The sequence below is a fragment of the Silurus aristotelis genome (genome assembly GCF_946808225.1).
Source record: "Silurus aristotelis genome assembly, chromosome: 6".
Classification (NCBI taxonomy): domain Eukaryota; kingdom Metazoa; phylum Chordata; class Actinopteri; order Siluriformes; family Siluridae; genus Silurus; species Silurus aristotelis.
Genome location: NC_139579.1, coordinates 31,236,848 through 31,264,410, shown reverse-complemented (window position 1 = coordinate 31,264,410; position 27,563 = coordinate 31,236,848). Strand labels below are relative to the sequence as shown.

At 41.9% G+C, this 27,563-nt stretch overlaps 3 protein-coding genes across 4 annotated transcripts in view; 1 reads left to right on the top strand and 2 right to left on the bottom strand.

Annotated features, from left to right (window-relative positions):
- Positions 1-562: 562 nt before the first annotated feature.
- selenon (selenoprotein N) lies at positions 563-14,444 on the bottom strand. The gene is made up of 12 exons (XM_083544706.1): positions 13,923-14,444; positions 12,584-12,701; positions 12,363-12,493; positions 12,038-12,250; positions 11,561-11,685; positions 10,094-10,231; positions 9,409-9,490; positions 6,420-6,608; positions 6,196-6,301; positions 5,213-5,325; positions 4,009-4,110; positions 563-3,429 (listed from the first exon to the last, which is right to left on the bottom strand). Exons 1-12 carry the CDS (start codon positions 14,157-14,159, stop codon positions 3,262-3,264), a joined length of 1,722 nt encoding a protein of 573 aa, XP_083400832.1. The 5' UTR covers positions 14,160-14,444; the 3' UTR covers positions 563-3,261.
- A 3,258-nt stretch (positions 14,445-17,702) lies between these two features.
- znf593 (zinc finger protein 593) lies at positions 17,703-19,921 on the bottom strand. 2 transcript variants are annotated; one of them, XM_083544956.1, is made up of 4 exons: positions 19,792-19,921; positions 19,203-19,408; positions 18,865-18,927; positions 17,703-18,079 (listed from the first exon to the last, which is right to left on the bottom strand). In XM_083544956.1, the coding sequence occupies exons 2-4, from the start codon at positions 19,400-19,402 to the stop codon at positions 17,953-17,955; spliced, it is 390 nt and encodes a 129-aa protein (XP_083401082.1). In that variant the 5' UTR covers positions 19,403-19,408; positions 19,792-19,921; the 3' UTR covers positions 17,703-17,952. The 2 variants fall into 2 exon arrangements, with proteins under 2 accessions (XP_083401082.1, XP_083401081.1); XM_083544955.1 differs by having other exon boundaries at positions 19,203-19,413; positions 19,792-19,893.
- A 74-nt stretch (positions 19,922-19,995) lies between these two features.
- Positions 19,996-27,563, top strand: part of morn2 (MORN repeat containing 2) — a 7,901-nt gene continuing 333 nt past the window's right edge. Inside the window, exons 1-5 of the mRNA XM_083544954.1 lie at positions 19,996-20,133; positions 21,078-21,128; positions 22,948-23,054; positions 23,153-23,289; positions 27,550-27,563. The exon at positions 27,550-27,563 is cut by the window's right edge and continues 333 nt beyond it. Of these exons, the coding sequence (XP_083401080.1) occupies positions 20,127-20,133; positions 21,078-21,128; positions 22,948-23,054; positions 23,153-23,289; positions 27,550-27,563 (316 nt within the window). The 5' untranslated portion in view covers positions 19,996-20,126. The remainder of the gene's footprint in view (positions 20,134-21,077; positions 21,129-22,947; positions 23,055-23,152; positions 23,290-27,549) is intronic.

Genomic DNA, 27,563 nt, shown 5'->3' with positions numbered 1-27,563 from the left:
TCAGACAGGATTCGCACTTGTACTGTACTATTGTTTGGTCATTTCCTGGTTGTTCATCCAGTTTCAGAAATCATAATTCTATTTTGCTGTCGCCAATTGAAGGTTCACGAGTTTCACCTTTGACCGGTTTTAGAGAACCAGTTGATTATTGGTTGATTTGAAGCAGTTTCCTCTCCTAGTGACATTCAAGATTCATCTGCACAATTCATCACTTCAACACAATCACAATAAGAAGTTGAATCTTGAGATGACAACTGGTTTAACCTTTTTTTTTTTTTTGCATTCACTGTTGCTGAGATGTTTTGGGGGTTGAGACGATTCAGGTGAGAATTGATAATGTAGGAAACTCGCACACTTGTCCGCAATCGGTTAAATGATCAACAAGTGACCACATGATGTGGAAGTAGTTTTGAGAATTTAATTTCTGATCTGAGAAACGATCCAAAGCAACTGAGGAAAAAAAACGTCCACCTTCTACAGTTACCTCATGGATTTTAAGGCTGTTCATGTGGAACCAGTCTCAAATCAAATAAATCAATCCATAAATGACATTAAACAAAAATAATATGTAGAAAAGCAGTTTATTTTCAGGCACTCTATAACAAATACATTCATACAGGGAGAGAAATCCTACAGTGGACTCGATTGATGAACAGGGTCACATGATCGTGTCAAAAAGTCTGTTTGTGTTTACACTGGTGTGAGCTAATGAATTTTTTCTACTTTACAAAAGTTTAGTGTAAATTGTCTCCTCAAACCACATCTGGTGTTTAAAGAAACCACTCGGATTGTGTTAGAACCGAACAGGACTTCTGTCAGCTGTAAATAAATGATGGCAGCCATCTTGGAATAAACGCCATCGATCTATAAACAACTGTGCCCTCAGAGAATATGAACAAAAGTGTCGGAACACCTGACTTTTTCAGCCATTAGTGCAAAGCTCCATAAAGATCAGCTTTACATGTGTGTGAAGTAAAGCTACAGCGCTCTAAACCATATTAAAGACCTCCCCTCAGGTGAGGTACCTCACCTCACCTACATCAGTACCTGACTTTACTAACACCCTTGTGGATGAATGAATCTTCACAAATCTCCACAAAATCCAGTAGATTATCTGAGAAGAATGGAGGGAATTGTGAGAGGAAATGGAGATTAAATGTGGGATGAGATGTTCAGAAATAAGAACATCTTGATGATCAGGTGTCCAAAAACTCTTGTCTATATAATGTTTAAAAATATATACACATACACACAGCATAGTGTTTTGGGCTTAAATTTACCTCAGACAGGGAAAAAAAAGGATATAATATTTGGAAAATCTTCATTAGTTTGATGTTTTCAGGACGAGTAAATTCTTTCCATCCAAAATCTCAGGGTTTCATTTGGACCAAAAATAAGGAGTCGCTTCAAATCCCAGATCTGAGGGAAACGAAGTTAATACTGATCATGAGAACAAGACGAGACAACACACTGACACTCGAGCGGTTATAAAAGAGGGAATGTGTGTGTGTGTGTGTGTGTATATTATTCTGGACTGGAACAATGACATCAGGCTTGATCCCGCCACAGTGGGCTTTCAGAACAGGCCGTCACAAACTGCTCCATCCGAACACATCCGTGTGTGTGTGTGTGTGTGTGTGTGTGTGTGTGTGTGGAGGGGCATTCTGGGAAAATCTGTCAAACATCCAAACCAAATAGGTAAAACAAAAAAAAACCTTGTATTGTATTTGAATCTGTTGTATGCTTCAAGCTATAAATACACTCAGGCAGAAATGGCTTCAGTTTGGAACCGAGTTTAAAGATCTCTCCAACGCTGCACTAAAAAGAGTCTAACAATTAATTTTTTTTATATTTTTCTGCCAAAAACCGGATTTTCCCCACTGTACGTTCCACCAATAGTGACTTCGGGATTGTAAGAAATCTTTCCAATTGGTTTTCACTGCAACGACGATCATCTAAAAACCTCACCAATAGGAGGAGGGCAGGGGATCTCGTGGGACGTCTACGAACCCGGTAGCGGAGACGAGGAAACGTCAATGAAACGTTAACGGAACGAAGAAATACGGTCCTCGTGCTTCCTGCAAGATCCGATTTCGTCTGCGTCCTCATAAATCGAAATACTTTTTTGATTGTTTTTCTATTTTACTTTGTTGGATTTTTTTTTTTTCTGCTTTTTTTTTTTAGTTGTAGTGTAAAATTGAGGAAAGCCGTGTGACAAAAAAACCTTTTCCTCGACATCGCAGCATTCGTTCGAAGAACTAGAAAAGAAATTTACGGCTTCCAAAACATCGCAGGTTTGCCGGAAACATTTGAAAAATGGCGACGAGGACGACGGACAACGTTTCTCCTTAAAAAAAAAAAATTATAAATATTTTCAATACACTTGTATGGACAAACGTTTGTGGACACCTGACCATTAAATTGTGCTACTTTTTGAGCATCCAATTCCACATCGAATCTCCATTTGCTGTTATAATAAACTTCCACTCTTCTAGGAAGCTGTTCCACCAGATTTTGGAGATTTGTGGAGATTCCTTCAACCACAATGGTGTTTCCCAGCCAACTGCACAGGACATCTACAGAAATATTTCCTTCGATTGAACTTGGAGACCCAAACCTGTTCCAGCACAAAGCCAGCTCCATGAAGATCTGCTTTACATGGGTTGTAGTAGAAGATCTCCAGCTACAGAGCTCCAAATCTATTGAACACCTTTGGGATGAATGTGAACTCTGCACTCCAGGAACTTCCTTACCTCACCTACATCAGTACCTGGCTTTACTAACACCTATGTGGCTGAAAGTATCTCCACACAATCTAGAGGAACATCTTCCCAGAAGAGACCAGGTGTCCACAAACTTTTGTGTATAAATATGGAACTTTGTGTCTGGTTGAGGAACATGTGAAGAGATTTCCCAGGATGCCACTTAGATGCCATCATTTAGAGATAAAAAATTAAATAGGGAGGAAAAAGAGGTAAATATAAAATGCCTCTTTTCTGCCTCGGAGATGAAAGGAAAAAACATCTTGTTTGATCAATAAAGTTTCAGAACCATCATCAGGTCACAAAAAAAAAAAGTGTTATCGTATTCACGGTACTCGAATGTATGTAGAAAAACCTGCAGTCACAACTTTGCTATATCCCCAGCAGAGAAATTCCCAGAATTCAATTCAGCACAAGGTCCAGGAGAGAAGACCCTATTCACACACGTGTGTAAGAGATGATGGACGGTGTGTGTGTGTGTGTGTGTGTGTGTGTGTGTTTACGATGACTGGAGGTAAACTTTGGCCTTGTCCAGTCCCTCCTGGAGGAAGCGGACGTACAGGGAGGTGGACGGGTCCTCGAAACCGGTCGAGAAGCTGAACCCGGATTCATCCTCTGGCTTCATGGAGGTCTGGTCCAAGAAGTTGTTAGCGTTGATGTGGTGGACCTAAGAAGAAATAGAAAACTGAGATGAATCGATCATATCTAGAAAAGAGATACAGTGAATGAGCAAAAGTATTGAAAGAAACTGATTGTATTGGATGTGGTGAACTTCTTTCACTTCAACCTCTTCCAGCATGAACATGCCCATGTGCCCAAAGCCAGCTCCATGAAGATCTGCTTTTTATGGGTTGGAGTGGAAGATCTCCTGCTATAGAGCTCTAAACCTTACAACATTTGGGATGACTTGTGACTAAAAGGATCTCCACAACATCTAGAGGAACATCTTCCTAGAAGAGTGGAGGTTTTTATAACAGGAACTGGGGACCAAATGTGGAATGAGAAGCTCCAAAAAAAGGTCAGGTGTCCACAAACTTTCAACCATATAGTGTAAATATGTTATTTACTACATGAATTCACGTCAATTCCCGGAAAGTTTGACGTTGCCTTATTGTACCATATATGGGCATGACCATATATGGGCGTATCCTACATTTGCAGTACATTGGGTGTGTTTTTATTGGATGGAAAATATGTTGGCAGAATGCATTCGCAACACGTAGCAAACTAAAATCCCAGAACGCACCACTGTGCCATTGGGCAGGGCCACCATCATTTCCACGGGAAAGCTGTACTGCTCCAGGTGTAAACGTGCCTTCTGATTCAAGTCCAGATTCTTTTCATCGGCCTGCAGGATGAAAAAAGAAAGAAAGATGCTTTATACTCGTCACATTTACTTTTTACAGCTCAAAGGAAATTTTTCCCCCCACAAAACAGCACCCCCTGGAGCACAGAGGGTTAAGGGCCTTGATCAAGGGCCCCAAGAGTGGCATATTCATATTATTATTACAATTATTATTACTGATTACGGACAGAGCTTATGAAGGTCTGTGTAATAATAATAATAATAATAATAATAATAAGCCACTCTTGGGGCCCTTTATCAAGGGTAAGGGTTAGGAGGTAAACTGTTGAGCCACTGTTGGGCCCTTTAGGAAGGCCCTTATCTCTCATTTACTCAACCAAGCAGGTGAGAGTTAAGGGCCTTTATCAAGGGCACCAAGAGTGGCATATTAATATTATTATTACTGATTACTGATATGGACAGAGCTCATGAAGGTCTGTTTAATAATAATAATAATAATAATAATAATAATAATAATAATAATAATATGTCACTTTCGGGGCCCTTGATCAAGGGTTAGGGTTAGAAGGTAAGCTGTTGGGCCCTTTAGCAAGGCCTTTATCTCTTATTTACTTAACCAAGCAGGTAAGAGTTAAGGGCCTTGCTAAAGGGCCCAGCAGTGGCAGCTTGGTGGTGTTAAGATTTAAACTCATGATCTTCTGTTTTAAAGTCCACTGAGAATTTAACCACTGAGATACCACCTCCTCCATTCAAGGCAGACGCCCTCATCCAGAGCGACTTACAACCAAACAGTTGAGGGTCAGGGGCCTTGCTCAGGGGCCCAGCAGTTGCAGCTTGGTGGTGCTGGGATTTAAACTCCAATCAGAAGTCCAATGCCTTAACCTACAGCTCTGCTAGTCTCATCGATGTGACGTTCCACGTTCTCTACACAGCAAAGTTAGAACATGGAGAATCGAACATCTAAACTTATTTTCAACCAAATTCCATGTCGTTTTTTTCTTTCTAACACAAGACCTGATTGGTCAGAAAGTAATTAATACAATTAAAAAAGGGTAAATTAAAGGACTTCTGAAAACCTTCCCCAACTTTTTTTTTGTTTTTGTTTTTTTGGACAGAACAAATAGGAAAATGTGATTCGTTTCACCTGCAGGTCCTCCAGCTCTTTGACGAGAGACCAGCTGCTGATGAAGCTCTGGTTGAGCAAGGCCAGGACGGGCGAACTTTCCAGGACGGTCTCCCGGAGAGTTCGCCCCGAACCTGTTATTTGATGAACACACACACACACACACACACACACACACACACACACACACACACACAACAGAGTATACATTTGAGTAACCAGATATCCACTTATAAACATTTCATAACATCTCAGTAACCCAACCCAAAAACCCAAACCAAAACTAAACACCCAGACCAAAGGCTCAAACGCAACCCAACACTAAAAACCCAGAACCACAGACCAAAACTAAACACCCAGACCAAAGGCTCAAACGCAACCCAACACTAAAAACCCAGAACCACAGACCAAAACTAAACACCCAGACCTAAGCCAAGATTAAAGAACCAGAACACAGGCCCAGGCCCAACTCAAGACTAAAAAACCCAGACCAAGACCAAATACCCATATCCAAAGACCCAAACCAAAACTAAACACCCAGACCCAGAACCAAACCAAGACAAAAGACCCAGACTCAAACCAAAACAAGACTAAAGACCCAGACCAAAAATAAACACCCAGACCAAAGTCTCAGACCCAAACCGAGACTAAAGACCCAGACCAAAAATAAACACCCAGACCAAAGTCTCAGACCCAAACCGAGACTAAAGACCCAGATCAAAAATAAACACCCAGACCAAAGTCTCAGACCCAAACCGAGACTAAAGACCCAGACCAAAAATAAACACCCAGACCAAAACCGAGACTAAAGACCCAGACACAAACCAGGACAAAAGACCTGTACAAACGCTAATAAGTTCAAGTCAGAAAGCAGAAAAGTCACATCCTTACCACAGAAACTCCAACCATTATATTTAAACTTTTTTACCGACAGGGAAAGACAGACATGTAGACAGAGAGAGTCAGACACAGACAGAGAAATAGATAAAAAAAGATGTTCTGACCTCAGCAGGACTGATCGTCCAGTGCTCCCCACAGCAGGATGGAGTGAACCAGTTTCCCCTCTGCATCTGCCCTGCTGAAGGCCTCTGAGAAAGGAAAATACGCCACCTGTGGAAAAGGGGGGTAGTGCAGAGCGGAGACAAGAAGAGAATTAATAAGAAAGAATGTAAGAGTAATTGATGTGGTACGTGAGAGAGAGAGAGAGAGAGAGAGAGAGAGTGTTTACCTTTTTGAAAGGATAAAAGGTGACCTCGATGCGACCCGCTGCCTCGTCCCGGCTGATCTCTCTGCTCCAGCGAATCTCCTCGAACACAAACTGGATGGGTTCTCCTCCATCCTCCAGACTGTCGATCACCTTCCCCTGCTCATCGTAGATCACGGAGGGTGTGGACGGTCCTGCCGCTCTCAACTCCATCTAGATCAAATTATATATATATATATATATTTATATATACACAGTGAGGAAAATAAGTATTTAAACACCCTGCTATTTCGCAAGTTCTCCCACTTAGAATTCATGGAGGGGTCTGAAATTGTCATCGTAGGTGCATGTCCACTGTGAGAGACATAATCTAAAAAAAAAATCCAGAAATCACAATATATGATTTTTAAACTATTTATTTGTATGATACAGCTGCAAATAAGTATTTGAACACATGAGAAAGTCAATGTTAATATTTGGTACAGGAGCCTTTGTTTGCAATTACAGAGGTCAAACGTTTCCTGTAGTTTTTCACCAGGTTTGCACACACTGCAGGAGGGATTTTGGCCCACTCCTCTACACAGATCTTCTCTAGATCAGTCAGGTTTCTGGCCTGTCGCTGAGAAACACGGAGTTTGAGCTCCCTCCAAAGATTCTCTATTGGGTTTAGGTCTGGAGACTGGCTAGGCCACGCCAGAACCTTGATATGCTTCTTACAGAGCCACTCCTTGGTTATCCTGGCGGTGTGCTTCAGGTCATTGTCATGTTGGAAGACCCAGCCTCAAACCCATCTTCAATGCTCTAACTGAGGGAAGGTGGTTGTTCCCCAAAATCTCACAATACATGGCCCCGGTCATCCTCTCCTTAATGCAGTGCAGGCGCCCTGTCCCATGTGCAGAAAAACACCCCCAAAGCATGATGCTACCACCCTCATGCTTCACAGTAGGGATGGTGTTCTTGGGATGGTACTCATCATTCTTCTTCCTCCAAACACGTTTAGTGGAATTATGACCCAAAAGTTCTTTTTTGGTCTCATCTGACCACATGACTTTCTCCCATGACTCCTCTGGATCATCCAAATGGTCATTGGCAAACTTAAGACGTGCCTGGACATGTGCTGGTTTAAGCAGGGGAACCTTCCGTGCCATGCATGATTTCAAACCATGACATCTTAGTGTATTACTAACAGTAACCTTGGAAACGGTGGTCCCAGCTCTTTTCAGGTCATTGACCAGCTCCTCCCGTGTAGTTCTGGGCTGATTTCTCACCTTCCTTAGGATCATTGAGACCCCACGAGGTGAGATCTTTCATGGAGCCCCAGTCCGAGGGAGATTGACAGTCATGTTTAGCTTCTTCCATTTTCTAATGATTGCTCCAACAGTGGACCTTTTTTCACCAAGCTGCTTGGCAAGTTCCCCGTAGCCCTTTCCAGCCTTGTGGAGGTGTACAATTTTGTCTCTAGTGTCTTTGGACAGCTCTTTGGTCTTGGCCATGTTAGTAGTTAGATTCTTACTGATTGTATGGGGTGGACAGGTGTCTTTATGCAGCTAACGACCTCAAACAGGTGCATGTAATTTAGGATAATAAATGTAGTGGAGGTGGACATTTTAAAGGCAGACTAACAGGTCTTTGAGGGTCAGAATTCTAGCTGATAGACATGTGTTCAAATACTTATTTGCAGCTGTATCATACAAATAAATAGTTTAAAAATCATTCATTGTGATTTCTGGATTTTTTTTTTTAGATTATGTCTCTCACAGTGGACATGCACCTACGATGACAATTTCAGACCCCTCCATGATTTCTAAGTGGGAGAACTTGCAAAATAGCAGGGTGTTCAAATACTTATTTTCCTCACTGTATATATATATATATATATATATATATATATATAATTTTTTTTTTTTTTTTGTCTATATATACGTATAATGCGTGTTGTGTGTAAAATATACTTGACAAAAGTATTGGGACACCTGACTTTTCCAGCCATATGTGGTTCTTCCACAAACTGCTACCACAAAGTTGGAGGAACAAACAAAAAGTATAGGATGAAAGTTTCCCCTTTACTTGAACTAGGAGACCCAAATCTGTTCCAGCATGACAATGCTGACTGCACCCCAGGCTTCCTCACATCACCTAACTCAGGTTCTGTTCTGTTCCGTTCCTGACTTTACTAACAACCTTATGGCTGAATGAATCTCCACAAAATCTACTGGAAAATCTTCCAGAACAATGAAGCTTATTATAAAAGCAAATGGAAACTTAATGTGTATAAAAGAAGCAATGTTATGGTCAGATGTCCACAAACTTTTGTCCATATAATGTAAATTTAGCACCTTTATTAAGAGAATTTGACTAAATGTAACTATGGTTGCAACGTCACAAACAAACAAAAAAGAAACGACCAAATATTGTCCACCCTGAAACCACTGCCTGAAATATTCCATTCAACACGCAACCTAGAGACGAGAAGTTGACCAATTAATCGTTTATATCCAGAATAATCGGCACCGATAGTTCCAACTATCGGCAAAAATCCATACCAGAAGTTTTTCCGACTTCTGGTTTACTGATGCTTAAAGAGCGGCCTCTAGAGGCGAATCGCTGACACCACATGCTGTTTGTTTTTGCACGCGAGACTGCACGCTGCACGGAGAGCACTATATTATATTTATTATTTATAACTTCATTATATAATTCTATTTATTGATTAATATTTTTTTCATATAGCACATTTTAATGATTCAATACAGGCTTTATTTAGTAATAAAGCTCTCTACTATTTAACGTAGTGTATTTTTTAATCCAATATAAAATATATTGGTTGATTAATCGGTTAACGGCAAGTACGATCCAACCTAGCTATCGGTAAAATCCACTATCTGTCGAACTCTACTTCAAAACCTATTGTGAGAGCAGGTCCGGGACAACAAAGTTCATTTCTAGCATCTAAGACTCTTTTCTTCTCGGATTAGGACCTTTTCGGATGCGTGTTTTGTGAAGGTTTACGTACTTGAGGCAGGTAACCGATGTCCACTTCCATGTTGCTGCTCTCACTGGCACCGTACAGCCACTCCATATCGACATTCAGAGATCTATGAGGAACAAATCAGATTCATCTACAAGCTGCGTTCAATAGCTGCAGGATCGAGGTCATTTGAGCAACATCTCAGCTTCTTCTGAAGACAACATTTCATTTCCATAATTATCGGAACACCTGACATGATGTTAGCACAAAATCGGAGGAACACAATTGTGTAGGACATCTGCGGATGCTGTAGCATGAAATTTTCCCTTTACTTGAAGTAGGAGACCCAAACCTGTTCCAGCATGCCAATGCCCCTAAAGCCAGCTCTATGAAGATATGCTTTACTTTGGTTGACGTGGAAGACCTCCCACTATAGAGCTCTAAACCCTATTGAACGTAAATGCTGACTGTACACCAGGAACCTCCTCACCTCAGCTCCATCAGCACCTAACATTACTAACACCCTTGTGTCCGAATAGATCTCACACTTCTCCACAAAATGTAGTGGAACTTCTTCCCAGAATAGTGGAGCTTATTATACCAGCAAATGGGGACTAAATGTGGAATCTACCACATAATCTTATAGTCAGGTGTCCACAAAACTTCTTAAGCGTGTGGTCATGTTTTCATAAAAAAAAAAAAAAAAAAAAAAAAAAAAAAAGGTACTTACTTGTCATTTGGGACGTACAGATGGAAGTCCCGGACGTGAGAAGCGTCTTTAGAGAGCACGATGTGGCCGGCGAACTGACCGGGCGTGAACCAGAAGGGGAAATCAGGAACGTCGTTCAGCTGGAACTCGGCGTGTATCCTGAGGTCCGAGACATAAACACGGTTTGTACACATGTGGATTGTGACGTCATGGGACGTTCGTTAGGATATTTTATCATCACCTCACGTGAAGCAATTTAGTAAAACTGTTAAAACAAACCCTGGGTCGTGATTTAAAGCAGTTTTAAATGCATGATCAGGCAGGTACTAAAGATGAATAAACTTCTGCATTCATGGTAATGAGGGACATTAAGGGTGTATTTTAAATGCGACATAAAACACTACGTTTTGGCCAATCTCGAGTTTCTCTTGATTTTCTATAGAAGTGTTGTATCCTTCATATCTCTAAAGCGTCTGCAAGCTGTGATGTTGCTATAAATAAAACAGGAACAAAAACTTTATCATCCTAAATGAAGTCTGGCTAACAATCAGATCCAGGATCTGAACCAAGTCTGAAACTGAACATCAAGAACAACAGCAGCAACAACGACTACAGAAGAATGTGTCTATATGGTAAAAACGAGGTTCATCTTCCCTCAAATCAAATTCTTTGGAGACGTTTTTCTCAAGCGGGTACTATGCAGCACTGTGACGACTTCCGTAACCAAATGAAGCACGGTGATGGGTGCTTTCTTGCTCTGCCTTAATCTCTTTAACAGTGTAAATAACTGAGGATGCATGAAGTAGCACCAAATCCCCCTCTTAACCATTACAATTGGAAGTTAGAGCTCAGTGGTTTAAAGTTCTGGGTTACTGATCAGAAGGTCAGGGGTTTAAGCCTTAGCATTGCCAAACTACCACTGCTGGGACGTTAAGCAAGGCCCTCAACACTATCCCTGAGATTTCATGAGGAAGAAACCTTGAGAGGAATCAGACTCTAAAGGGAACCAATACTCATCTCCTAATCACAGAATGTCCATCCATTACAGTTCCATCATTGCTGTGTTCGAGCACCTCGACACGTTAAACGTGTCTACACAAAGGACCAGAAACAATATTTTCTGTCAGAAAGATCACACTGTGGGCAAACCAAGTCATAATACATGTAAATGCAAATTCGTTTGGAAGAAGAAACTCAGTCATTAAGTCTCTGGGTTAATGGTCAGAAGGTCAACGGTTCTTTTCATCAGTCTACCCCTAAGGAGATATGAACATCTATACACATACATTTATTCATTTTATTCCATCATGTGGCTGAATGGCCATCACGAGTGGTTATGTAATATTACATTCACACTGTGCTTCAGACCAGAACATTCTTGAAATTCTAGCTTAGCATCGACCCTTGTGGCCATCTTGAACAATTAACTCGGGAGAGGGGGAAAAAAAACTGCTGATGGGTTCGAATCAGTGCCGCAAAGCTCGATACCTGAACACAATGTCGTAGTAAAAGTCGCTGACGGCTCGGATGCAGGCAACAGTTCCCTGAGGAGCGAAGCGAGATTTGATAAAAGGGCGAGGATGAAACATGCTGAGCAGGGTGTGGATCAGGACCTGAGAAAGCCAGAGGAAAACAGAGGAGCGTTTTAAGAAGTCATGTGGAAGAGATTTTGTGCATTGCATTCTAGTTTAAGTCTCTATTTGCTCTTAATAATAATAATAATAATAATAATCCTATAATCTTATGGGAAGATGTTCTACTAGATTTTGTGGAGATTCATTCAGTTACAAGGATGTTAGTAAACTCAGGTGCTGATGTAGGTGAGGTGAGAAAATACGAGAAAATATACGAGACAACCACTAAGCAGGATGTCGGATCGTTTCCCCGAGTCATAACATGGATCAATAAACAAACAATAAATCACACTTATTGATTGGCCGAAAGCTCAGAGGACGCAGGACGTACCTCTTTGCCGCGTGGGGCAGGAGGGTGGTACCGATTGTTGGGCAGATATCCAGTGAAGATATTGAGATCGCTAGAGATGATCCACCACGTATCCCCCGGTTCCCCTTTACCCTTGGGGGGCAGAAAGATCCGGAACTGAGCAGCCGAGAAGGTGGAGGACGGAACGGCAGGATTCTTCCACGAACGCAGGCCGTTTAGCGCGCTGTGGGAAACCTAGAGAAGATAAACTGGATTGTTAAAATTCTGGGTCACAAACAGAGAAACATTTAGTTTTATGAGGAACAAATTGCGATACGCTGATTTTTCTAGGGGAATGAAGTTTTACCCCCAGGAAGCCGTCCTTGCTCTTGGTCATGGTCTCGAGCAGAAGCGGCTGCATGGCCGCGTGAAACGTGAGCGTCTCTCCGTTCGGGTCGGCGTCGAACTCCTCTTCGGACTCCACCGGAGGAGAGACGCCTGTAAACAGAAGAACGCGAGATGAGATCACGCCGTTTCAGAGCGTGATGTGACCACGTTTGGTTGTTGAGCAAAACGAAAAGAGCGAACCTGTAAGCTTTTCCGCGACTGGTTTAAACTCCTCGGGACTGAGATAGAGGTCGTGATCGGCATCCAGAGATGAGAAAAGGAAAAGTCCTTCAGCTCCCAAGGTCTTCAGCGCTGCTTCCTGGAAAAAAAAAGAGAAGAATTTGACAAGTGAGAACATCGACTCCAGGAACGTGGGTTTGAACGTTCAGTGGTCTCACTTGCCTGGAAATACATCTCCTAGTAAGTAATTATCGGGACACCTGACCTTTCCTGCAGTACCACATGCATTCTTCTCCAAAGCTGGAGGCACACAATTGTACAGGACATCTTTGGGATGCCGTAGAATAAGATTTTGTGTTCAAAACCGAATCTGTTCCATGGCAATGCACAAAGCGAGCTCCATAAAGATATGGTTTGACGAGGAAGATCTTAGGTGGCCTGCTATAGAGCTCTGATCTCAATCCTACTGAACACCTTTGGGATGAATGTGAACAATAACTGCACCCCAGGAACATCTCCACATCACCTACATCACTACCAGACATTACTAACAAGCTTTTGGCTGATGAACACACATGTCCACAAGAACACTGCAAAATCTTATAAATCATCTTCCCAGAACAGTGAAGGAAATTATAAGAGCAAATTGGGAGTAAATGTGGAATGCAACCCTCCAAATTCAGAACATGAAGTTCTTAAGCAGCTCAAGAACTTTGATGATGGATTTGGACTGTAATTCATATCAACAGTCTGTTATGATGGCTACAAAGTACTTCGGTTTGCATCCATCACTGAAGACCTCATCAATGATTAAACTATAATGAATGGATATTCGGTGATGAGGATGTTCTCGTTGGTTTCTTGCTCTCATCTCAGAGAGGTTTTTTTTTTATTATTTCTTCAAATTTGTAGGCACTCACATATAAATTCACATTTTAGAACCTCTTGATCTCCGTAAAGCCGCTTTGGGACGATATACATAACTAGAAGCTCTGAATTGATGTGATGTGGGTTATGTGCAGAAAGACCATGAAGTAATGGAGGAAGGAACTCCTCCACATGGAGCCCATATGTGTGTGTGTGTGCGCGCGCGCGCATCAAACAACCCGCTGTAATAAAAACGGCTCTACTATAACAAACATACGTGGCGAAAAGAAACTGCAGCACGTGCGATTAATCGATTCTCACCGACTCCGCGTTTACCGATACCGATACCGATACGAATCGGCGCAGCTCGCGCGTTAACCGTGATTCAGCTGCGTGCATTTATTTTTCTTCCACATTGCTACGATTCTAATCATCGGTACAATCGATTAATCGATTAATGCACAGATTGACCTTATCAAAACTTGGCACTCACGTGACGCCCGGATATCTGCGCGTTCCTGCAGTACTGGATCCCGGTACCGATCAACGGGACGCACAAGACCGCCAGCAAAGTCCAGAAAGTCCGCGCGCGTCGCGATTCTCCGCTCCGATCTCCGCGGGTTCCCGAATCGTGATCTCCATCATCATCATCATCATCATTATTGTACCGTTTCTTCTTCTCGTCCTTCTCCTCCTTTAACAGCTCTGCCTTATCCACATCCTCCGCCATCCCTATATATAAAACAGAAACCGTCTTCCTTTATATTTATAGTATCATCATATCGTGAAGTCGATCCTCCTCGTACCGGAAACCATCAGACCACCAGAAGCCGCTGATTTGAAATGAAGGAGGGAGAGCGCGACTGGTTTTCACGGTATTCTGGCTCGATCCCAAACGCCTCCCTACTCCCTATAGAAGAGCACTATACGTAAGGTGTGACATCATGACGTATACGCCCTACGTAGACGCCCTGTAACCAATAGCGTGCGTTTTTTTTTTTTTTTTTTGGCCGGCTTTTTTTTAAAGGACAGGACTCTTTATTTTTATTTTTTATAAATAAATAAATAGAGCGAGGGGGCGTGGCTGTGGTTGTGACGTCAAAATAATTTCGATTAATTTACATTTACTACAATGTAAAATAATGGAGAGTGTGTGAGAGAAGTAAAGAAAAGAGTGAGGCAGGGTGGAGTGGGTGGAGAAGAGTGATAGCAGGAGTGATTTGTGATAGAAGAGTATCTGTGAGAGTGAAAGGGAAAGTTTATAGGACTGTGGTGAGACCTGAGATGTTGTATGGTTTAGAGACAGTGGTGTTGAGTAAAATACAGGAGGTGGAGCTGGAGGTAGCAGAGCTGAAGATGTTGAGGTTTTCGTTGGGAGTGACGACGATGGACAGGATTAGAAATGAGTTTATTAGAGGGACAGCACATGTAGGGCGTTTTGGAGACAAGGTGAGGGAGGTGAGATTGAGATGGTTTGGACATGTGCAGAGGAGGGACATAGGGTACACTAGGAGGATGCTGAGGATGGAGCCACCAGAAGGATTCACTAAAATGTTGCTAGAAGCTGTTGCTTTAACTAATCAAATTAAGAGTTTGCTACACCGGGGCCGTCTAGCAGGCGTCCAATAACATCATTTTCACGTCCTTTGATTGGACAATCAGAGAGCAAACTAGAGCTTGCGACCCGCATCAGTGGCAAACTGCACAAGCTCAAATATATTCATTTGGATAAGAAACTGATTTGGTCGCAGATATACAGTGGGTACGGAAAGTATTCAGACCCCCTTAAATTTTTCACTCTTTGTTATATTGCAGCCATTTGCTAAAATCATTTAGGTTCATTCTTCTTCCTCATCAATGTACACACAGCACCCCATACTGACAGAAAAACACAGAATTGTTGACATTGTTGCAGATTTATTAAAAAAGAAAAACTGAAATATCACATGGTCCTAAGTATTCAGACCCTTTGCTCAGTATTTAGTAGAAGCCCACTTTTGATCTAATACAGCCAGGAGTCTTTTTGGGAAAGATGCAACAAGTCTTTCACACCTGGATTTGGGGATCCTCTGCCATTCCTCCTTGCAGATCCTCTCCAGTTCTGTCAGGTTGGATGGTAAACGTTGGTGGACAGCCATTTTTAGGTCTCTCCAGAGATGCTCAATTGGGTTTAAGTCAGGGCTCTGGCTGGGCCATTCAAGAACAGTCACGGAGTTGTTGTGAAGCCACTCCTTCGTTATTTTAGCTGTGTGCTTAGGGTCATTGTCTTGTTGGAAGGTAAACCTTCGGCCCAGTCTGAGGTCCAGAGCACTCTGGAGAAGGTTTCTGTCCAGGATATCCCTGTACTTGGCCACATTCATCTTTCCCTCGATTGCAACCAGTTGTCCTGTCCCTGCAGCTAAAAAAAAACCCCACAGCGTGATGCTGCCACCACCATGCTTCACTGTTGGGACTGTATTGGACAGGTGATGAGCAGTGCCTGGTTTTCTCCACACATACCACTTAGAATTAAGGCCAAAAAGTTCTATTTTGGTCTCATCAGACCAGAGAATCTTATTTCTTACCATCTTGGAGTCCTTCAGGTGTTTTTTTAGCAAACTCCATGCAGGCTTTCATGTGTCTTACACTGAGGAGAGGCTTCCGTCGGGCCACTCTGCCATTAAGCCCCGACTGGTGGAGGGCTGCAGTGATGGTTGACTTTCTACAACTTTCTCCCATCTCCCGACTGCATCTCTGGAACTCAGCCACAGTGATCTTTGGGTTCTTCTTTACCTCTCTCACCAAGGCTCTTCTCCCCCGATAGCTCAGTTTGGCCGGACGGCCAGCTCTAGGAAGGGTTCTGGTCGTCCCAAACGTCTTCCATTTGAGGATTATGGAGGCCACTGTGCTCTTAGGAACCTTAAGTGCAGCAGAAATCTTTTTGTAACCTTGGCCAGATCTGTGCCTTGCCACAATTCTGTCTCTGAGCTCTTCAGGCAGTTCCTTTGACCTCATGATTCTCATTTGCTCTGACATGCATTGTGATCTGGAAGGTCTTATATAGACAGATGTGTGGCTTTCCTAATCAAGTCCAATCAGTATAATCAAACACAGCTGGACTCAAATGAAGGTGTAGAACCATCTCAAGGATGATCAGAAGAAATGGAAAGCACCTGAGTTAAATATATGAGTGTCACAGCAAAGGGTCTGAATACTTAGGACCATGTGATATTTCAGTTTTTCTTTTTTAATAAATCTGCAACAATGTCAACAATTCTGTGTTTTTCTGTCAGTATGGGGTGCTGTGTGTACATTCATGAGGAAGAAGAATGAACCTAAATGATTTTAGCAAATGGCTGCAATATAACAAAGAGTGAAAAATTTAAGGGGGTCTGAATACTTTCCGTACCCACTGTACATACTTTAAAAGAGGGACTTTAAAAATATATATATAATAATAAAAAAAAGCAGTGTACAGTAGATACAGCCGGTCAGACTGCAGGTTCCTCTTTCAGCCGCCTGTATCAGGGACGTACGCTGTACATGTTTACTGTACTGTCTAACTCAAAGCATCAACTCATTCATTACTACATAAAATGCAAAGCTGCCATTGTGTCATTTTTGCAAATATAATCTACTAATGTCAGAAAAAGGATTTTAGGGTTTCGTGGCTATCATGAGGGTCCTCTCTGGTTTTCATGTTTATGCTCTTAAACAGAAAATATTTAAGAGACCCAATGATTGCTATGATAAATCTTACCATACCTATGTAGTGCAGTGATTTTAACATACTGGATCTGCGTCGGTTCATTGTCAGTAGATGCGCTTTACTTTTATTATTTAAAAAGTGACCAACAATTTGTGATATTTTATATGTAGATCGATTTCTCTCGGTTTTCCGAGTGCGTTTTCTCAGCACCGTTGCTGCTACGTGAATACGGCGTATCGCAACGCTATGGAGACTGAGGCGTGTCCTGAGAGTCACATAGAATACAGATTAACCTGGCAGAGGTAGAGCTGTGACTTCCTGCAGACACAACAGGAAAAGAACGTCTGGAAAAGGGCCATGCGTTAGAACTTCAGTAAATTGATTATTTGTATCTGATATCTGTAACATATTGAATTGTAGAGCATCATATTTGTTTCATTGCTCATATCGCATTGTGTTGAATCGAATGCAAATCGGATCGTAAGAGGGGGGAGAATCGTATCGCTTCGGTATCTGCTTCATGTGCATCTTTAATGTATCGTATGATATGCAAAGTCTCTCACGGGCACAAAGGACACACTGTAATCAGATTTCACCATTTATTTACATGCGAATTTACAATCGGAGCCGTTTGTGGTCACAGTTCAGTGTTACGGTGGGATTTGTCAGTCAGGAGCTTCTCGCTGTAATACACATGTAATACAATAATCCTCCACTACAGTTGTTGCCCGACTTTCTCATACAAGGTGTCCTGGGAGTCCGACTCTGACGTGCCTTCTACAGTTAGTGATAAATGCTGAGGCTGAACGTGATCCTCACACTGCGGCTACAGCGTTCACTCCATGTTCTCCTCCACCTGCTGCGTGTGTACTTCCACCTTTTTAGGTGCCACGTAAGAGCCCATTCCCGCCGCTCTCTCTGCCTCGGCCTGACTGTATGGCTCCTCTCTCAGTTCCTTCAACCTAAAATACAATAAATAAATCACACGGTTAACATACACTTGATGGGCAAAAGTTTATGGACACCTCAACGTAGGATTGATATGTGCTTCTTTTTTGAACATCCATTTCTAATAAGCTCCACTCTTCTGGGATGTTCAGCGAGACTTCTTCTTAGATTTGTGGTAATAGTTTTGGAAAAGAGGCACATATGCCTGGAAAAGTCCTGATAGGACACACTATCTATCTATTCTCCAGGGTTCTCCACAATCCATCACTCTGACTGAACCCCTCTGTGATGGCGTTGGATCGAGAAAAGCCAATCAGGGAGAAATCTCCAGCCAACAGCATGGACATGGTCAGAAGGTCACAATACTATAGAAATTTAACTTCTAGATAGATTTTAGAGTAGTCAATGTGTGACGTTCTGAAGCAGAACATGAAGCTCTTTCTTCAGAAACTGGGCTAAATGCCAGTTTTCCAATATAATAACAACCCCAAACACACCACCAAGATGACAACTGCCTTTCTGAGGAAGCTCAAGGTGATGTCAAGTATGTCTCCAGACCTGAACCCTAGTGATCACCTGTGGGGCATCATCAAGCACAAGGTGGAGAAGCATCATGTGTTTAACATCCAGCAGCTCCGTGATGTCATTCTGGAGGAGTGGAAGAGGATCCCAGCAACAACCTGTGCAGCTCTGATGAATTCCATACTCAGGAGGATTAATGCAGTGCTGGATAACGATGTGCTAAAATAATGAAAAGTACAAATCGTTTTTATCAAATAACTTGCATCAAGAAACTCACCGTCTTTTATGGACTTTGGTCTTGAAATGCTCCTTCAGGGCCTTCAGGTCAACAAAATAGCGCCTGCAATCAACAATTAAGACGTGAAAAATGTTATTCGTGATGCTTCGTGTGCTGCATCATCATGAAAATCGTGTCTTAAATTCTGCACATGAAAAGTCTCTTTAAGAGCGATTTTATTTACAAGTCAAGGAGACTGTCATCGTGTGCATCTCTCCAGTACGGCTGGATCACATCATACATCATTTCTAAAGATATACACTTTTCTGGTACATTCTGGACACTGTGATGGTCACCGAACGTCTATGTGTCGTTTACGTCTTGGCCGATTTACTCACGCGCAGTGCAGGCAGTAGTTCTGAGCGAAACCTGTGACGTCATAATCCACTTCCTGCTTCAGGAGTTTGGCTGCATTTTTAGGGATCATGTCCGAGTGGATTTGGTCCAAATCCTTCGTCCGGCGCTTCGTCTTCCACGTCTTGGCAATGTTCTTCTTTTTGCCATTTTTGTGATTGCCAACCTGCTTGGATTTGCCCATAATCTGCTAATCTGTCCAAGATGGAGGGACACAGCAGGATATTCATAGTCATTATCATGTTATATTGATATTCAATTATTATATTAAATATATGACGTCAACTCAATTAATGAATCATGTAGGAACATTCTAACATGCTAAAAATTCGATCATAAAGATGTCAAGTTTACAGATTGAGTCTGATGATCAAACATTTAGTTATTAGATAGGAATCTGTGTTTGTGTGTGTGTGTCTGTGTGTGTGTGTGTGTGTGTGTGTGTGTGTGCAGTGATCTCCCATTACTACCAAACTACAACGTTGTTTGATAAAACGTCGAATAAATAACCAGAAAACCAATTCATTAGTTACATAGGGTATATAAATAAAAAAAATTAAACCTCTGACTTACTTTTAATTCGTATAACTCTGCTGTTTCATCGACTCACGTTCCCGAAAAGCCACGTGTTTACCTTTTGTATTTACTTCCGGGTTTAAGGCGACCAAAGCCCTAACACGCATGCGCAGACCGCGGGCGAGTCTTTCACGGTAGGCCACTAGGTGGCAGCAAAATGGAAAATAAAGCCAAGCGTTGCCATAGTGACGTTGTTACCGAAAAGACGCTTCTTCGTAAATAGCGTTTATTGTTAGGAATGATTAATTAAAAACCAGAATTAATAATAAGTAGGTAAAGTGTTTTAATTACACTGGAAAGATATTATAAAGTGAATTTTGCGGTGTAATAATATGTCAGGTGAGTAATTTGTGTTTAGATTTGGCTTTTTTTTTTCTCCTTCCTGTTATTCTTCTGTGTCTTATTTGGATCTGAATATTTTTTTCCACCTTTTTTATGTAGATATAGTGCCTGGAAAAATATAAAAAAACAGTGTCTTTAAAGGTTTTTGAGACATATGGATGTTCCTTTAGTTTCTAAGCAACAAAAACACAGGAATTGGACAGTGGAAGATCTGTGGAGTCCAAACATTGGACATTTTTGTCTTTAACAGAAGATCTTGAGTAAGACGGAGAACAGGAATGAAGATGTGATCAGACCCCTCACCCCCACAATCACACATGAAGCTTAATGGTTTGGGGTTTGTTTTGGAGCAGGGAAGATCAGAGACATTTTCCATAAAGTAAAAGAAACCAACATGGCAACCAGTCCAAAGTTCAACACCATGCAATTGCATCTGAACTGCAGCTCATTGGAACCAACGTCACCATACAACAAGACAATAAAGAGCAAACAGTGGCCTGGAGTGATATTTATCATAGAACGACCTTCCCAGTCACTGCACCTCAATCCCACTGATCTGCTCTGGGATGAAGTGGATCATAAAAGAAAACTCCAACCAGTGAAGAATATCTTTGGCGAGTTTTACAAGAGACAAAGTATTTCAGCAGAACTTTTGGAGAAACGAAGCGTCCAGATGCTGAATGTATTTAAAGCTGTTCTTCATGTTAAGGAAAGTTTTTTAAAATGAGAATAAAGTGAGACATCTGGACATTTATTTATTTGTTTGGTCAAACGAAATCTTCATAATGTTTCATGAACAAGTTTGTTGCATAGAAACAAAAGGAGCATGCACGTGTCTCTCGAAATAAAATATATAAAGGTATAATATATATTTATAAAAATAAAATGAAAAAATATGTGCAATACCACTTTCGGTTTATTTCTTTTGATTTATTTTGCAGAGGCTGGGATTTTAAGGGTCTTGTACATTTTTCCAAATGGAGACAAATATGGTGAGTCACTGTGGGGTGATGGAGGAGTCACTGTGGGGTGATGGAGGAGTCACTGTGGGGTGATGGAGGAGTCACTGTGGGGTGATGGAGGAGTCACTGTGGGGTGATGGATGAGTCACTGTGGGGTGATGGAGGAGTCACTGTGGGGTGATGGAGGAGTCACTGTGGGGTGATGGATGAGTCACTGTGGGGTGATGGAGGAGTCACTGTGGGGTGATGGAGGAGTCACTTTAGGGTGATGGAGGAGTTAATGTGGGGTGATGGATGAGTCACTTTAGGGTGATGGAGGAGTCACTGTGGGGTGATGGATGAGTCACTGTGGGGTGATGATGAGTCACTGTGGGGTGATGGAGGAGTCACTGTGGGGTGATGGAGGAGTCACTGTGGGGTGATGGAGGAGTCACTGTGGGGTGATAGATGAGTCAATGTGGGGTGATGGAGGAGTCACTGTGGGGTGATGGATGAGTCAATGTGGGGTGATGGAGGAGTCACTGTGGGGTGATGGATGAGTCACTGTGGGGTGATGGAGGAGTCACTGTGGGGTGATGGATGAGTCAATGTGGGGGGATGGAGGAGTCACTGTGGGGTGATGGATGAGTCAATGTGGGGTGATGGAGGAGTCACTTTAGGGTGATGGAGGAGTCACTGTGGGGTGATGGAGGAGTCACTCTGGGGTGATGGATGAGTCACTTTAGGGTGATGGAGGAGTCACTGTGGGGTGATGGATGAGTCACTTTAGGGTGATGGTGGAGTCACTGTGGGGTGATGGATGAGTCACTTTAGGGTGATGGAGGAGTCACTGTGGGGTGATGGATGAGTCACTGTGGGGTGATGGAGGAGTCACTGTGGGGTGATGGATGAGTCACTGTGGGGTGATGGAGGAGTCACTGTGGGGTGATGGATGAGTCAATGTGGGGTGATGGAGGAGTCAATGTGGGGTGATGGATGAGTCACTGTGGGGTGATGGAGGAGTCACTGTGGGGTGATGGATGAGTCAATGTGGGGTGATGAAGGAGTCAATGTGGGGTGATGGAGGAGTCACTGTGGGGTGATGGAGGAGTCACTGTGGGGTGATGGAGGAGTCACTTTAGGGTGATGGAGGAGTCACTGTGGGGTGATGGATGAGTCACTTTATTTTGTTTAAAATGTGACAAATAAAAGTAACAACAATTTCACTTTCCTTGTTAGTAGTCACCATATTCATACGGAATATCAGAATCAGAATTAGAATCAGAATCAGAATTAGAATCAGAATCAGGTTAACTGGCCAAATGTGTGTTGACACGCAAGGAATTTGGTTCCAGCTGTTGATGACTCTTAAAAGTATGAACATGAATAACATTATACATTTAGCATTGACTATACGAGACTAAACGAGACTATACGAGACAATATAGACTATATCAGACAAAACAGACTAAACGAGACAAAACAGATTATACAAGACAATACAGACAATACAGGACATTACGGACTATACGAGACAAAACACATTCTAACCTGTGCCTGGCAGTGTTGGTGAACAAAGTTCTGTTGCGCCTGGCAGAAGGGAGGAGTTGAAAGAGGTTGTGTCCAGGGTGCGAAGGCTCAGTAAAGACTTTATCTGCCAGTGCCATGTGGCTTAACGTATCTCCACGAATCTCCACAAAATCTAATGAAACATCTTCCCAGAAGAGTGAAGGTTATTATACCAGCAACTAAAGACTTAATGTGGAATGAGTTTTCAAAAAGCACAAAATCTTTTGTTTAGATGCCCACAAACTTTTATCCATATTGTGTAATATTTCTGAGTGTATTATTATCCATGTGTGTGTGGCAGATGGTGAGTGTTGTACTACCTCTAACGGCATGGTGATGAGGACGGGTTTCGGAACACAGATCTCGTCCTCTGGGACGACGTACACGGGAGAGTGGAATAATGACAAGGTTTTTGCCTCTATGTTAATTCTGCAATAAAATAACGAGATCATACTGAGGTATAACACAGTGTGTACGCATGTGAATGAACGTTCGTATTGTTGCAGATGAACGGCAGCGGGACGCTTTCACACCCCTCAGGAGCAGTGTACAAAGGCCAGTTCAGAGACAACATGTACCACGGAAGAGGGACGTATTATTTCCCAGACGGGACCAAATACTCCGGAACGTTCCATAACAACAGGTCGGGTTTAGTCTTAGCGTTTTGTTGGAATCGAAAAAAATCTGATTGCTCACAGTAGATTGATAACACGTTTGAATATGTTATAAATACATATACACCGATCAGACATAACATTATAAGTGCAGAACACTGATGATCTCTGCATCATGGCACCTGTTAGTGGGTGGATTTATGTATTAGGCAGCAGGTGAAAGTTTTGCCCTCAAAGTTGATGTTAGAAGCAGGAAAAATGGGCGCGCTCAAGGATTTGAGTGACAAATTGTGACGTCTAGACGTCTGGGTCAGAGCGTCTCCAAAACTGCAGCTCTTGTGGGATGTTCCTGGTCTGCAGTGGTCAGTATCTATCAAAAGTTCTCCAAGGATGGAACACTGGTTTTGTAGCTCAAACTACTGAAGAACTTGTTGATGCTCGGCATGTCACGACTGTTTTGGGACCAACACAATAATAGGCAGGTGGTGATGTTATGCCTGATCGGTGTATATGTGCTCTGGTACGACGTCTCAGCTGGTAATGATTTCCGTAAGTAGATGTTTATATAGTGATTAAACAAGGAGTCTCCACTACCATCGCTTAAGCTGCTACCGGAGATACGTTCCATATCATTGAATGTAACTGAACATTTAATATTATTTTGACACCTTTATCCAGAGCAACTTTTATTTCATTCATCCAACTGAGCAGCTACGGGGTTAAGGGCCTTGCTCAGGGGCCCAGGAGTGGCAGCTTGGTGTGTAATATCTTTTTTACTCAACCACATTTTGCGAAATCAGTCGTTATGGAGAGTGTGTTAGAGAAGTGAAGAAAAGAGTGCAGGCAGGGTGGAGTGGGTGGGGAAGAGTGATAGCAGGAGTGATTTGTGATAGAAGAGTATCTGTGAGAGTGAAAGGGAAAGTTTATAGGACTGTGGTGAGACCTGAGATGTTGTATGGATTAGAGACAGTGGCATTGAGTAAAAGACAGGAGGTGGAGCTGGAGGTAGCAGAGCTGAAGATGTTGAGATGTTCGTTGGGAGTGACGACGATGGACAGGATTAGAAATGAATTTATTAGAGGGACAGAGCATGTAGGACGTTTTGGAGACAAGGTGAGGGAGGTGAGATTGAGATGGTTTGGACATGTGCAGAGGAGGGACATAGGGGTATATCAGTGGGAGAATGCTGAGGATGGAGACACCAGGAAGGAGGAAAAGATGGATTTATGGATGTGGTGAAGGAAGACATGCAGGTAGTTGCATGTTTGAAAGAAGCAGATGTAGAGGACAGGGGGGTATGGAGACAGATGATCCGCTGTGGCGCCTCCTAATGGAAGAAGCCGAAAGAAGAAGAAGAAGTCGTTCGATTTATGAGTGGCTTAAAACTTAACTGGTCAAACACGCAGCAAGCAACCAATCACACTTGGGCTTTTTTGCCACTTGATGTATCTACTGATCACCAACACACAGTTCAGCATCAGTTCAACAAGCAGAACATTTAGAGAAGAATAAATGATGAAGAAACTCCAGACTCAAACTCACCACAACACACGTGACCTCATTTGCTCGATTTTCTTTTTAAATAGTTGAAAAGAAGGTTTTGGGTTCATGATTGTAATAGAAATCAATCAGTGTTTGAGTCATTAATATCATTCTATTAATAGATCAGTGTGCTGAGAGTCACATTCGAGTCTTTACACATTAACTTTTTTGTTGATTAAGTAAAGAGTCTTGTAATAAAAATGATAATTGGAACATTATAGTTATAATAAATCATAGTAATTTGGATACTTAGATAAGTAGATTTGAGGTTAAATATTTTTGTACTTTTACTCAAGTGAAAGTTTAGGGACACTTTTACATTTTTTACTGGAGTCACATTTTAACGAGTGTTTCTCTACTTTAACTCAAGTACGAGGTTTGGGTAATAAACTCATTTATAAAATCCCACACAGGTGCCGGATCCGTACCACTCGCTTTTCTTAATCAATCTTCAACCTGGCAAATTTCGGAAAAATAAGAACATTTGGGATGTTATAGGGAACATAATTTATTTTTTTTGAACATCCGATTCCACATTTACTTTTTGCTGTTATAATAAGCTTCATTCTTCTGAGAAGATGTGGGTGTTAGTAAAGTCAGGTACTGATGTAGGTGAGGTGAGGAGGCCTGGGGTGCAGTCAGCATTCACATTTATCCCAATAGTGTTTGAGCTCTTCAGCAGGAGATCTTACACTCCAACCTATTTAAAGCATATTTTCACAGAGCTGGCATTGTGTAGACACGCTACAGAATCCAAAGACGTCCTGTAATATTGTGTGCCTCCAAGTTTGTGGTAGAACCACATATGGCTGGAAAAGTAAGGCGTCCCAATACAATGTATAGTGGAGCAGTTAGAATTTGGCCCCACTGTAATACATCATCATCTTCACTGCTTTGAAGAACATCTCATCAGCATATAAGGGAAGATTCTCACATGGAACAGCGCTGCTGATGAGCACATGGTAGCTCGAGGGAAACATCACACGAAAACACCAGTTATTGGTGCTCACAACGCCGTTATGACCTTTCCCTCAAGCCACCATGCGCTCCTTTACAATGCAGCCTTTTTTTACTAACCGTGCAAACAGAGGATCTTTGATCTTTTAATTCTCTCCTCCCCCACAACGGACCCCGCAATGTGACTCTCCACACGTCGGCGTGTACGATCTGCGGTTATCCGAGAAAATAATATCATGTCATGACTGCTTGATAGAAACAGCTTCGGATGAACTTTCAGATGGATCACACGCTTTCGGTTTATCAGGCTGGAGATAATAAACTTGCATGTTGTCACCAGATGGAAATAGATAAAGTGTTCACTTGGTTTCTTGTCTTTAAGGAAGCATGTGGGAGAATTAAAATAAATACGTTTTCTTAATTAATTTTTTATTCATTTTAGGGGAAATTTTATAACTGAGGTAAAAGATAAGCCTAAATTTTTCCAACTAAAAATTTTCTTGCGAGCTTCACAATTTCATGATTTTCTCTCCGAACCCACATTCAAACGGCAATCCACTGATTTATATTCAGCCACGCCCAATCTCTATAAATGACTCTATAAGTGTTCCGTGAACTAAGTCAGCTACAATAAACACACACTACCTCTTCAGTTGTTTTTGAGACTTTTAATGAATTGTGTTGCAAAAGAGTACAGAAGAACATGAGAGAAGATGTGATCAGACTCCATCACCCTCCACAGTCAAACATGGAGGGAGACGCTTAATGGTTTGGGGTTGTTTTAAAGCAGAGAAGGTTGGAGACTTATTCCGAGTGAAAGGAACCAACATGGCAACCGTTCCATAATTAATCCCACACCATGCAATTGCGTCTGGACTGCAGCTCATTGAAACCGACTTCACCGTACAAAAAGACGATGACGTATATGAAGCGTACGTCTGAGCTCTGTAAGCGTTATTTCAAGAGCAAATCGTCATCTGAAGCTGTTCTTCATGCTAAGGGAGGATTTTTCAATGAAAATCATCTCTAGCAAAAGAATTGATATTAACCTCATAAAATGACCCCGGGGTTTTCCTTTATTTTCCATGCATTACGGTTTTCCTGGGTATTTGAAATGAAGGCGAACGGTGTGTTTTTGTGCAAATTTTAGAAAACGTATAAAAGTATAAACATTTCGTGAAAAACCTCAACCTTTTAAATTGCTTTGTGAAGCGTCTTGAAAAGTCCATCTTGTAAATGTGAGCGTATCTGCGATCAAATCGGTTTCTGCTCCTCTTTTAGTCGTCGTGGAATGAAAAAAAAAACGGCTATTAAATCCACACGAATATATTTTTGTATTCGTGCAGTTTTGCTACAGATGCGGGTCGCGAACTCCTACTAGCGTGTCTGAAAGGACGTGAAATTGCCGACGTTATTGGACGTCTGCTAGTGTTGCCAACTCGCAATCTGATTGGTTAAAGCAACAGCTTCAAGCAACATGTACTTTATGCTGCAGGCACCCAGCAACATGTGATGTGACGCTTAAAATCTAATTGGATATAAATTCCAACGAAAAACTTACCCTAAAGAAAGCAAGCAAGAAGAACACAATGAAATGAAGAGAATAGACTATTGGGAATCATGTAATGCATATAAATGGACAAAAAATATATTTAAACTTAAGCTGGATTTTCAGCCAGCTAAGAAGGCCTTTCTGACCCTGATGGCCATCCATCCTACGTATCACATATCCAGTACTGCAGTACTTTTTTTTGTTTTAAATGTTAAATGTTTTTCTTTTCTCTTCTCAGACTTGAAGGTGAGG

Bases quoted from the DNA above. Each gene is read 5' to 3' on its own strand.
- znf593 (XM_083544956.1), bottom strand. From the start codon at position 19,402: ATGGGCAAATCCAAGCAGGTTGGCAATCACAAAAATGGCAAAAAGAAG. The intron at 18,928-19,202 runs GTGAGTAAATCG...TGTTGATTGCAG, and splicing joins AACTACTGCCTGCACTGCGC to GCGCTATTTTGTTGACCTGA. The intron at 18,080-18,864 runs GTGAGTTTCTTG...ATTGTATTTTAG, and splicing joins ACCAAAGTCCATAAAAGACG to GTTGAAGGAACTGAGAGAGG.